Source organism: Zootoca vivipara, chromosome 8 (assembly GCF_963506605.1).
Source record: "Zootoca vivipara chromosome 8, rZooViv1.1, whole genome shotgun sequence".
NCBI classification, from domain to species: domain Eukaryota; kingdom Metazoa; phylum Chordata; class Lepidosauria; order Squamata; family Lacertidae; genus Zootoca; species Zootoca vivipara.
Window position 1 is genome coordinate 6251190 of NC_083283.1, and position 12836 is coordinate 6264025.

Sequence of the window (12836 nt, forward strand, 5' to 3'; positions counted from 1 at the left end):
TAACTCTTTCATACAACAGTGAAGGCCTCTGTCCTCTGTTAGGGATTTGCCTCAATGCTCTTTGTCACATTGGAAGTAGATGACAGAGTTCTACAGTTTTGATTCATGTTAATGCACCCAAATAGCCTGCAATCTGTGTTGAGTAAAATAGCTATTGGCTGTTGCCATTTGTTGAGCTGAATAATACTGTGTCTCCTCAGACACTCTCTGCAGTTAATTCAGCTAACTGCCGTGTCAGTTGAGATCACATTAGAGTGATGCTTTGACCCACTTGCTCGTGAATCTAACCAAACAAATGTCCTTTGCTCCAGCAGATGGTGGTATATTATTCTGACCAGTGGGACTTTTTCAATTCACAGAGACAATTCACTGGTAATATGTCCCAAGAAGAAAGGAAAGACAATTATGTTGGCTTTTTCTTTTGGTTAGGAGCTGGAACTTGGCTATTTCAGTTGTCAGACATTTAACTTACATAATATTATGTAATGCTTATTTATTTCGGGGTTGCTTTGCAAGGAAATCTCGATTACAGTTAGATTTACCCTTGTGGTATTGCATATATGAGGCCTATGTGATTACTGTGTAGAGTTGCTAATCTCAATGCAAAACTGACAGTAATGTTAAGAGCCAATAGACTACGGGGTCTATCATATACCCTTTCACTAAGCTGCAGATTACAATTCTTTAATTTAATGATTCTGATAGAGTTGGAGGGGACACAGAATTAGAAATATTTCACACATAATATAGTTTGTTTTGGTTCTACAAATGTACTTAAGACAATGTACAATAAAATAATAAAATTGCAATATTAAATGCAGCAGATGAAATATAATAATAAGCAGTTTGAGCATTACAGTAAACACAGCGCTAAAAGTCAAGCACCAAAAACCTTTGCAAGCTGTTTTAATATTTATGAACATCAGTTTCCAATAGTGTATTGGATCAGATGCATGGCTTGCATAATTTAAGGCCCCATTTTCAATGCAGACACATTTTATTTAAAATCATTTATATCCCGCTATTTCTTCCTTGGGAGAGTGGCAAAAACAGCATTCATATTCTTATTGATGCCGGTTGAATAGACTTCTTATGTGTGTTTGTTATACAGTATACTGTATATGCTTTCCACCTCCTCCAGGGCCTTCTGACAAGTGGAGTGGAGTTTGAATCCCTCCCTGCAGCTCTATCTTTACCAGCAGAATCCGGCCTCTATCCAGTAACACTTGTTGGTGTCCCACAGTCTGCAGGCCAGATCACTATCAATGGTAAAAACGGTTGTTGCTTTTATATTCCATTCATGCTTCAGAAGTTGTCTGTTTTCTAAATGGCAAGCCAGTTCTATTCCCCTGCCCTTTTTTGTGGAAGTGAGTGATCCCTTTTGCTTACTGTGATTCTGCCCAGCCACACAGGAAATAGAAGCAGTCTATCTCACTGTGTCTACTTATTACCCTGTTGTTAAAACTGCATATAGTTGCTGCCGTTTGAGATAAAGGGTGGGCTACAAATTTAATAAACAAAGTCTAGATTGTATCAATCGATTCTAAGAAGAAAATATTGAGCTAACCTAATTGCCTACTAACTGTACATAGAAATGAGAAAACAAGAGGCTTATCTTTAAATTGCTTTTAATTAATGTGCTTTCCATTAAATGGATCAGGAGTCTGGTATCAAAAAGAATCTCTCTATTGTAGCTGAACATCTCAGAGGCAAATAGTGTTTGTTGGATCATAGATTACTGTATAGGGGAGAAAAGGGGCAGCAGAGATCCTGGGGTAGTCCAAGGTAAATCCTAAAACAGTTCGCCTAAAACACAATTTGGCAATTTGGCAAAATTCTCTTGTTTCTAGTAGGGATATTTGTGGAATTTGGTTTTTTTTTAGAAATAAGTGTTTTTAGAAGAGTGCATTTTTGTAAGGAAAATATGTAATAATTTAAATACTTATTTTTAAAGAAATTGTAGCTTAATGCAAAAATGGGAAGTAACTGATTTATGAGTGAAAACATGCAAGAGTGAAATGAATAGGAAATGGACGGATACATATTCTTGAGACTTTGGCTCACAGTGTGAATACTAAACAGGATTAAAATTTCCTGGCCTCTGTATTTGCCTTAGCCCCCATCCTATTTCCATGACAACTCCCCCCCCCACCAATGTTACTTATGTTTTGAGGATTATTGGCTCCTAGACATTTCCTAAATAGCTCTTTCATAGATAATTGCTAACTATATCATAATTGGCTAGTAATGAGGGCCCAAATGAGTTACTGGTACCAAGGTCACTAAACTTTTCAATATTTTCCATATATATTAAGTTTCTGTCATCTTCAACTACAGTGGGGTTTCCATCTATGACTTGACAATAAACTCCTGATTCAGTCTCTGTTGATGGCAGGTTATCACACTTCAGTTTTTGGGGTCTTCAGTGACTGTCTTCTGGATAAGTTACCAGGAATAAAGACCAATGGTTGCACAGTGGAAGTCATTCCAGCTTTACCTAGATTGCAAATTGGTACTTCATTACCGAGGTAAGAAACCTGAGTGATCATTTTCAAGTCGTTCGGAACTAGGGGAATTGTCCACTCTCCAAAGAACCATATAACATTATATTGTGTTCCCATTCAAATTTATGTGTTTGTATTAGTGAAAACATCAAGCATTTTATTTTACTGTTGGGGTCAGCAAGTAAGGACAGAAATTTATCCTGAAAGATATTAGCTTGAGGATTACTATTTTATCAACCACAAGGACAACAGTGGCTTCAGTGTTACCTTTCTATAGCTTGCACTGCAAGGAGAATTAACTCACCAATTCCCAATCTATATTCTTCTTTAGATTCTTCTTTGAGAGCCAAAGTAGAATTCTCCACAATGACCATTATCAACTGTGCATTAGCATATGCAGTCAATATCTTTATATAAAAAAATTCCTTCCAGCAGCACCTTAAAGACCAACTAAGTTTATTATTTTGGTATGAGCTTTCGTGTGCCAACTTTGCTGCCACATACACCCGGACAACACCATTACTGGCCCCAACAACATCCAACATACCATCTCAGGACTATTTAATTGCTCATCCTCTAACATTGTGTATGCCATCAAATGCCAACAGTGCCCTTCAGCTCTCTATATTGGACAAACAGGCCAAACCCTACGCCAAAGGATAAATAGACATAAATCTGACATCAGGAATTACAAGACAGAGAAACCAGTAGGAGAACACTTCAATCTCCCAGGACATTCTATACAAGATCTCAAAGTAGCTGTCTTACTACAAATGAATTTCAGAAATAGACTGGAAAGAGAAGTTGCTGAATTGCCATGGAGAGACCTGGTTTGAACAGAGACATTGGATTCTTATCTCATTATACATGATAAAGCGATCTTCAGCCATCTCACTCCTTACTTTTTCATGCAATACCATTTGCAGTCGTTTACAGTCAATCACCCATTTCCACCACCCTTCTGAGTGATACCCCTCCCCACCCTTTCGCTATATATAAGCGTCTGGGGACTTCTACTTCAGTGTATCTGAAGAAGTGTGTATGCACACAAAAGCTCATACCAAAATAATAAACTTAGTTGGTCTTTAATGTGCTGTTGGAAGGAATTTTTTAATTTTGTTTTGACTACATCAGCCCAACACGGCTACCTATCTGTAACTAATATCTTTATATGTCACACGTAAAGGAGAGGAATAAATAAGCTGTGCCAGCATAGTGTAATAGCCAGTATCGGACCAGGATTGGGAAAATCTGGGTTCAGATTTCAGCTCAGCCGAGATATGCACTGGATGGCCTTGCTCCTCAACTCTAATATATCTTTACAGGGTTGTTGTGGGGATAAAATGTGACTGGGGAAAAGGAGGTATACTGCCCCAGGCTCCTTGGGGAAAGGGCAGGACAAATAATAATAATAAATAAAATCGTAAAGGTAGATAATGTAATTTTCATATGTTTATCAATGTTGCATGTGTTTTTCACTTGTATTTTCATGCCATTCTTGAAGGTCTGCTCACACACTACAGCCTTCCTCAGGAGATGAAATAGCCACCAATGTGTCTGTCCAGCTCTACAATGGAGAGACGCAGCAACTCACCATTAAGTTGGAAAATATTGGAACAGAGCCTTTGGAGAAGCTGGAGGTCACATCAAAAATGATCAACACGAAAGGTATTTGGCATTATTATTGATGTCTAAAAGTTTCTGAGTGCAGCACGGCGATGCCCACTGGCTCCTCCTCCTCCTTTGTATACCACCATTCATATGAAGATTTCAGGGCAGTTTCCGGCATAAAATAAAAAAGCAAAAAACACAAAGCCCATAATAAAAACAAGAACAAATACCAAACAAACGAATAACAACTCCCCTCCCGCAAAAACATTTAAAAGGACGTAGAATGTTATTCAGCCAAAAGCCTAGTTGAAAAGGAATGTACATGATGGAAGAAAGCTGGGATTTAAAGAAATAAATGACAGGCTAGGCGCTGTTGGACCTCCAACTAACTTCATCAAAGATACCTGCATACAGTACACAATGAAAAAAGGGATGAGGACGAAATTGGCAATAAAATTCTAGTGATGGCTCTTCATAAGTTATGTGATAAACATATATTTTGAGAAAGGCAGTTATGATTGATGAAGGGATTGGAGGGATTGTATTGTATATGGTTCCTCCCCAAGACTTAGGTGAGAATCCCCACCTCTCCAAGTGTGCTGCTCGATACCCAGAGCATCTTTGGCATCTATTTAATATGCGACTCTCTCTGGTGGCAGGAGCAACACCTTTTACTTTATCAAAGAATAAACCTAAAATTGTTTTGCTGGATTTAGTTTTTGCATTGTACCAACAAGGATTTTGGAAAGGAACAATCTTTGAAGGTATTTTTTAATTAATGCTGATGTCCTTCTAATTACAGATGAATATCAAAAAATAAAACTGCCCAAGATAAACAAGAATAGTTGTTAACAATTTTTTGATATAGGGTTTAAAGTGCATCAGATTTAAAAAGGGAAGTATTTTCTGTAAGCCCAAAATCTTATTTAATTAAATATTGCAGATTATTACATGATGCTTTGTGTCAAGCAGACATCAAGGGGGTTTTCATAAAACTGCACATTGGTAATAACAAAAGCAATAAAATATAATACAGTTAAAACATATATAATTCATAACGATTCCATTACATTTATCAATGTCTCAACCGTACAATGAAGACTGGCAGAACGAAAATGGAAAAGCCACCTCCCTAGGGCCCACGTTGTGTAGGGGTTTTTATTTTAAAAAATCCTTCCAGTAGCACCTTAGAGACCAACTAAGTTTGTCATTGGTATGAGCTTTCATGTGCATGCAGTCTTCTTCAGATACACATACGTGCATGCACACGAAAGCTCATACCAATGACAAACGTAGTTGGTCTCTAAGGTGCTACTGGAAGAAATTTTTTATTTTGTTTCAACTATGGCAGACCATCACGGCTACCTACCTGTAACTAGGGATTTTTATGTTAGTGTTAACACCTTTAATTGGACTTGATAGCATACAGGCAGCTAATGCAGATTTTGCAAGATAGGTGTTTTATGATAATGCACCAAAGTAAAAGGTTAAAAAAAGCATTCCTCACTGTTTAGAAATGACCACACTACTATAAAGCTTCTAAACTCTGTTTCCATGACTATTTCTTTCTTCTAATTTTTTAAATTTTTGTTTTCCATGACTATTTCTATCAAAAAACAGTTTGTTGAGTGTATGCATTCCTCACTGACTTCTTACAAGCTCTCTTTAAGCTGCAGTCTTTTAACACACTACTAGGGAAGAAAGCTTCACTGAGAAGTATTTTAAAAATCACCGGAGATGCACATACACATTTGAATGTTTGAATAGCCACCAAATTATGATTCTTCTATAAGATATGCAAAAAATTAAGAGGCATATGAACTGAGGATGTAGTCCACCAAACATGTACATAATTTCCTCTGGAAATCACATTGGCCCAGTTTGCATGATTAGTTCCTTGCTCAGTAAGCCAGGATAGGCAGAAGCTCTGTGCAGGTGCCTTGGCAGCTGCTTCATCCCTCCCTTGGTGTGAGGGCCTGAATGAGCCAGGATTCAGCTCCTGATCAGAGCATCAGATTATATATGATCCAAAAAAACCTGCTCAATAGTTTACAAACAGGCCAGGATATTAAGATAACTTTAAACCATGGCATACGATGCTAGGTTTTGATCATATGATTTTGGCTATTGAGCTGCATGGACATTACATACCTCCCTGACAATGGATTAATAAGCAGTAAAATATTTTCACAGTTGATGTACCTCTTGGGCTTGCTGATCGGAAGGTCGGCACTTCGAATCCCTGTGATGGGGTGAGCTCCTGTTGCTCTGTCCCAGCTGCTGCCAGCCTACAGTAGCAGTTCAAAAGTACGCCAGTGCAAGTAGATAAATAGGTACTGCTGCAACGGGAAGGTAAATGGCATTTCCGTGCACTCTGGCACTCGTAACAGTCCTCCATGCGCCAGTAGCGGTTTAGTCATGCTGGCCACATGACTCGGAAAATCTGTCTGTGGACAAACGCCGGCTCCCTCAGCCTGAAAGCGAGATGAGCACCAACCCCATAGTCGCCTTTGACTGGACTTAACCGTCCAGGGGTCCTTTACTTTTTGACCTTTACTTATTATGTTAAGGGGAGAAAATTAAAACAATTCTGAGCCTGCCCTAGTTAGTAATGAACGAAGCCCCACTGAAACCAGTAGAAAAAAGTTAACACTAAGTGCAATTGCTCCCAGTTGCAAACTTATCCATGTCATCTTGAAATAAGTTCCATTACCTTCAGGGGGACTTGATAAGTAAGGAAGTCACAGGTGAGCTTTGCTTGAAGACGACCAATATTTGCAACTTATTTAAACATTGGTCAGTGGAGCTGAAGATACTACGGTATGCCACCTTGATAGAAAGCACTTGAAATTGGCTACTAAAAATAAGATGTCAGAAAGTGGCCATTCTTTTCATGTGCTTGCATCTAAAATGAACTTTTACTGGAATGGGGGGGGGGAATATATTTGTTATTGTGTTTCTGATAATAAAGGCAATAGTTGGCAGTACTGTTGTAATAAATAATGCATCTCCGGCTGACTCCTACAGGAAAAATAGTTAACTGTGCAAGTTTTAGATTAAAAATATGTATTTTAATAATTTAGTTACTTCGAAGCACTCGGCCAAACAGTGATCTGAGCAAGTGCAACAATGTTTTGGGCCTTTAAAAATATAACTCTTTGCATAAGCCTGCAAACTCTGGTGATCTCTCAGCAATGATATATGCTGCAAATATTTAGAATCTACTTTTGTGCTCTCATCATAAAAATAAATGATTGAAATAAATTAATAGGCATAGCCTTTTAATCTAGCTAGTGTAAATCTATTTCTGTCATTCTCAAAATCGAATACTGCTGCCCTGGGCCTTTTCGGGAGGAAGGGGAGGATATAAATTGAATCAATAATAATTAATCTATCCCAGTAACTACCCACTGACTGGCGGGACGTCTTTGGGAGAAGAAGAGACAAAGGAGTAAACACTACACAAATCTGGAGTGGATTCCCCAAGGCAGTTGGATGGCACCTTGTATGTCTCCTTCCGGTAACCATTGCAGCCAAACGTATCCCTCTGCTTTCCTTTGCACCGCACCAGTGAGGCCGAGAGAAGGGTCTTGTCGTCTGGGCCACCCAATATTGTATTTCTATGTCCAAGCTTGTGCCCCAGAGAGATTGCTTTGATGCTGCTAACCCAGCAAAAAGACTGAGTTACCAGTCTCCACAGCCATAGCAGGTGCTGAGATTCTCTGGTGGTTTGATTTCACCCCCGGAGGTGGACTTCATTGTCTCTCAAGGCAGGCAGATGCCAACAAAACCCCAGCAATTACCCTTGCCACCCGTATGCCACTTCACTTGCCCTGTTTTCTTGTGTTCAGAGCACGCAGTTATACATTGACCTTTTTCTAATTTTGTGTCTCCCCCACCCCATATTGCACTTAACAGGTAGTAAATAACCTGACATTCAGTGGGAGTTATTTTCTAGGCATTCTGCTCCCTCCATACCCTGCAAACCTGGCTGCTTTCTAATAGATCAGCTCCAAATATAATTGAGCATTGAGAATTCTGGGCCTTGTTGTTGGGGAGGCCCAGCCAGATGAGCGGGGTATAAATAATAAATTGTTGTTGTTGTTGTTGTTGTTGTTGTTGTTGTTGTTGTTGTTGTTGTTGTTGTTGTTACTAGTCACTTTTTCCATAAAAGTGGACAGAAATCATTTTAAAAAAAGAAAGAAAAAGAAAATTCTGCATATTCAGGAGGAGCCATACTGAACACTGGGTATTTTATAGTTTGACCCAGTGTACTTATTGTGTTTGTCTACACATAACTTATGTATGTTGTTGTTATTATTTTTATAGGAAAGCTGTTTGGTGACTTCCTGAGCTGGAATCTGGAAGACACGCTCTCTCAGTTTCCTCTGAAACCAGGACACATTGCTACATTTATTGTGTACATTAAAGTGAAGCTTGACTTCTCCTGCCAGGAAAACCTCCTGCAAGACCTTAATGATGGTGAGTTTTGGATTCTTTTTTTGGTATGCAGTGGGGGGTTTGGGTAGGTATTTTGGCTTGGTTAGTGATATTTCAAAGCTGTAGGGTATGACATCTCTTACGTTGCAACTTTAATGGCAAATATCACCCTGGCTGAATGGAACCAGCAGCTGATCTAGTTGACTCTAGTTGATGTCTTTAAAATCACTCCAAAGCTGTGTTTGGATAGAGGCAAAGATCACCAAGCTTTCCCATTAGCGCTTATATATAATCTTACCATATACCTTCGTGCAGTGGTAATTGAGAATCACCATGTGGTCAGATCTGGCAAGCTGGATATGTAATCTGAATAGTGTTTTTAATTAAAGTATGGCCTTGGGTAACATATTTGTGATCTAGGACAGAGTAATACCAAGAATAATAAGAACATGATATTTTCATAATATCATACATGATAATTTAATCAACTTTACAGTTGAATTACTCAAGTCAAATAAATTCACCCGTATCCTTTCTTGGTGCATAGCGGAAAGTTGATAGTGAGTGTTTTCCCCTACTGCTTTTAAACATTATGGGTTCAATCCATTCTATTGTGTCACAGTGACCGGATAGGGCTACTTCAGAGTAACGACTCTGCACCGCTCTGCATTTTATCTTTTTATTTGTGTTACGTATTTACAGTGCTAAAGGTGGAGCTATTTACAGAGACACATCTTCTCAGCTTGAATCAGTACCTCCGAATGGCGTTTGGCGCGTCTTGCGCCAGCATAACAACTTGGGGAGCCCCATCCTCTTCCCCCGACGCTTTCTGCGAAGTTCCGGAGTTGGGGGGATGGGTCTGCCCCCCTTTCTTCCTCCTTCCTGTCCCACCTGGGACGCTGGCTCTTCTACCCTGCCAGAGCCTTGGACCCCACTTCCTGTTTCCCCACTTGAGCTGGAGCTTTCCCTGCTCTCAGTCATGCTCTGGGCTGGGCTGGAACTCAGGAGGGGAGGGGCTTCGCGATACCCCTTGCCCCTCACATATTGCAAGCCCAGAACTTGTGTGTACAAGTGTGTCTTTCCCCACCTCTTGGTTCAACCCCTTGTTGGAATTGGGAAAGAGACCATCCATATGGCGATCCATCCATTTCCCAGAAATCTTTAAAGCCACACTGATGGTAAGTTGAGAAGCTATTCTTACTCAACAGCAGGGGTTGGAACGTGGTTTTTTCCAGCCCATGGGCTATATTCCCCTTCTGACAACTTTGCGAGGGGTGGGCACAACAGTGGTAGAAACAGGCAAAAAAGTTGGGAGCAACAGATGTAACTCTTGCTGTTGTACAGTACAGTAGACTAAATTGCAGTCATGTGAAGTCAGAGGCTCGTACACATGCACACCCCTCTTTCCATATTCCATCCAGGCAAGCAAAAGGCATTCTCACCATTGGTCTGGTCATGTTGTGCGGATGCCTGATGATCATCTTCCAAAGCAACTACTCTTTTCCAAACTTAAAAATGGAAAGCGTAATGCTGGTGGTCAACAAAAGAGGTTTAAAGACTCTCTCAAGGCAAATCTTTAAAAAAGTGTAGTATAAACACTGACAACAGGGAAACAGTGGCCTGCGAGCGCTCCAGGTGGAGAACAGCCTTTACCAAAGGTGTCGTGGGTTTTGAAGACACTCGAACTCAGGACGCAAGGGAGAAACATGCTAAGAGGAAGGCACGCTTGGCAAATCCACACTGTGATCAACTCCCGCCCAGAAACCAATGTCCCCACTGTGGAAGGATGTGTGGATCCAGAATTAGCCTCCACAGTCACTTTCGGACTCATTGTTAAAACCGTGTTTATGGAGGACAATCTTACTTTGCTACGAGTGATCGAAGAAGAAGAAGAAGAAGAAGAAGAAGAAGAAGAAGAAGAAGAAGAAGAAGAAGAAGATGTGTGCATGTAACTGAATTAGGGGATGGTGTGGCATAGGGTAGCTGAGGAGTGTGGCCTAATGAGAAGTCCAGGAGTCAGACAGAAAGGTCTGGAGGGCTGTGTTTAGCTCCCATCCTGATGTCCCCCCCCACTCCCCCATGCAACAGCATGCTTGTGCATCTCAGTAAGATAAGGAAGCATAGGGGCAAAGCAGAAACCTAGTTTTTCAACATTCCCCTGTGTGTAATTGAAAAGTTGTATTGCACAGAATCTCATAAAGGTAACATTTTAAATAATGCAATAGATGTGCTGTGTACATAACTTATTTAGAAGTTACAGTAATGAGTTTTGTCGGTGCCCACAAATTCATTCTGACAAAAATAACTTTGAAATTTATTAAGACCTAATGATAAAGGTCTACTGACTCTAAATTTTAATTAACTCTTGCAGTATTGAATACATAATATTCATTTTATCTTATTTAATGTTAAGCAAGTATTATTAAAGAGATTTTGTTAGGCTTTGTTCCAGCGAATGTTTGCTGAAAATATTAATAAGCAGTTTGGATGAAGGCATGTTGCCTTCGTTGATATCAGGTTGTCAGAGGATGCAGGATGGCATAGTGACATTAATAGGGGCACCACAAAGACTTGCACTTGCTTTGCTTGTGGTAGCTGTATAATGAAAGACGCAAAGGGCTAGCCTTACTTCTAGTAATAGCCTTGTATAGGGTATATCATATCTCTCCTCTGTTCTCAAATGCCACCACTTCTTGCAGGTAAGTAAAGGGAGCAGGGGAACTTTCAAGGAGAAGGAGGAGTTCTTTATTTCCCTATCCTCATAGATTGACTTAGGAATCAATTTAAAACAAAAAGCCAAATCGGCCTGCTTCTGGGTCTGACCAGGAAGAGCACAGGAGAGTTTGCCCAGCATTAGTTAGAAATGTCAATTCCCACAGTCGTCATATTACCTTGTATTTTCTGTGCATCGAAGAAACTATTTTGAATCTTGAGTGATTTGGGTTTATTGCCTAGTACAAGGTGGACACAGGTGCTTGTCAAAGATCTGGTCGCCTACTGATATTTCTTTTTAAGTGCCTCTGAGTTTGAAAGTAGGAATAATAATGTTCTCTCCCCCCCCCTTTTAGATGGAATTAGTGTGAGTGGTCTTCCACTTTCCAGTCCTTTTCGACAAGTGATAAAACCACGAGTCGAGAACAAACCTATAAATCCACCAGAAACCACAAAAGTTGGTGACTTCAGTCATGTAAAGGTAAGCGAACTCTATCATAAAAATTGATTTGCCTGGCCGCGTTGAATATTTGATGCTTGAAGAGACATTGTGTATGGTGACAATTTTGTTGGGGGAAAGCAAACTAGTACATCAGACAAATAAATGGTTTTGTAAAATATTGCAATAAAATAAGTGCTATAGATGATCCATGATGGCAAGATTGGTGTTGTTGTTTTGCTGCTTTGACAGTAGAAGCTCTAAAGGTTTGTAATACTAACTGATCCAGTAAAACATCAAATTTTACTTCTTTCTTTTCCAACTTAAGTGTGCTAATTAACCAGTTCAATAAAGTACAAGTCATAACTTTATTTTGTGTTCTTCTGCCTAAAATCGTAAAACCAGACCCATTGTGTGAAGGTGCTAAAACAAAGCTCATTTTGTTTTTTCCATTATCCATCCAGTAAAGGAGAAATAAGCACAATTGATTTCTCTGGAATTAGATTCCTAACACACTAATTTGAAGTAATTTAACCAAAATGTATATAGGAAATCCGATACCAAGTGCATCTTGTATGTTGTGGCTGCTATCAGACTAGCAGGCTACTGTGATCTTGAGATTCATAGCTATAACTTGCTAGTCTTGGGGGAAAGTCTTGTGGCACATTAAAAACAAGAAAGTGCCTGCTGTCGTGAACTACAGTCCACTTTATCAGATGCTTATATTGTGGTTCTTTGCTCCATTCAAAATAAGACATTTGTAAGCCAGTCGATGAAATAACCTCTTTTGTAACATGCAATTTTGAAGGGGGGGGGGGAAGTATGGTTCTTCCTACTTCCAGTATGTGGAATTTGCAGCTGCACATTCAGTTTCTGTTAGGTATAAATGTGGACATAGAACAGGCATATGGGGGGGGGATTAAGAAATGTGTTTTGCTTATTTGGAAGAAATACAAAGGTTTCTTTTCTCTCCATGTTGAATGGCTAGATGTCAGAAGCTAACTGTGATCATCTTGAGGCCAAGATCCAACTGTAGCTGTGGGCTGTGAGATGTATATAACAGCTGGTGACTCCTGATGCAGATGTGTGATCCAATTTGCACCAAAAGATTCATGTAGAAATGGTTTGCT

General features: G+C 39.7%; 1 protein-coding gene across 2 annotated transcripts in view; it reads left to right on the plus strand.

The window, feature by feature from the left end:
• The window catches only part of TRAPPC9 (trafficking protein particle complex subunit 9), a 247185-nt gene that overhangs the window by 38764 nt on the left and 195585 nt on the right, over positions 1-12836 (plus strand). For both annotated transcript variants that reach the window (XR_009557981.1, XM_060277575.1), the window contains exons 13-17: positions 1142-1268; positions 2396-2528; positions 4009-4172; positions 8445-8597; positions 11624-11748. Coding sequence is in view for 1 of the 2 variants with exons in the window: in XM_060277575.1 (XP_060133558.1) it covers positions 1142-1268; positions 2396-2528; positions 4009-4172; positions 8445-8597; positions 11624-11748 (702 nt within the window). In the remaining variant the exon portion in view is untranslated. The remainder of the gene's footprint in view (positions 1-1141; positions 1269-2395; positions 2529-4008; positions 4173-8444; positions 8598-11623; positions 11749-12836) is intronic.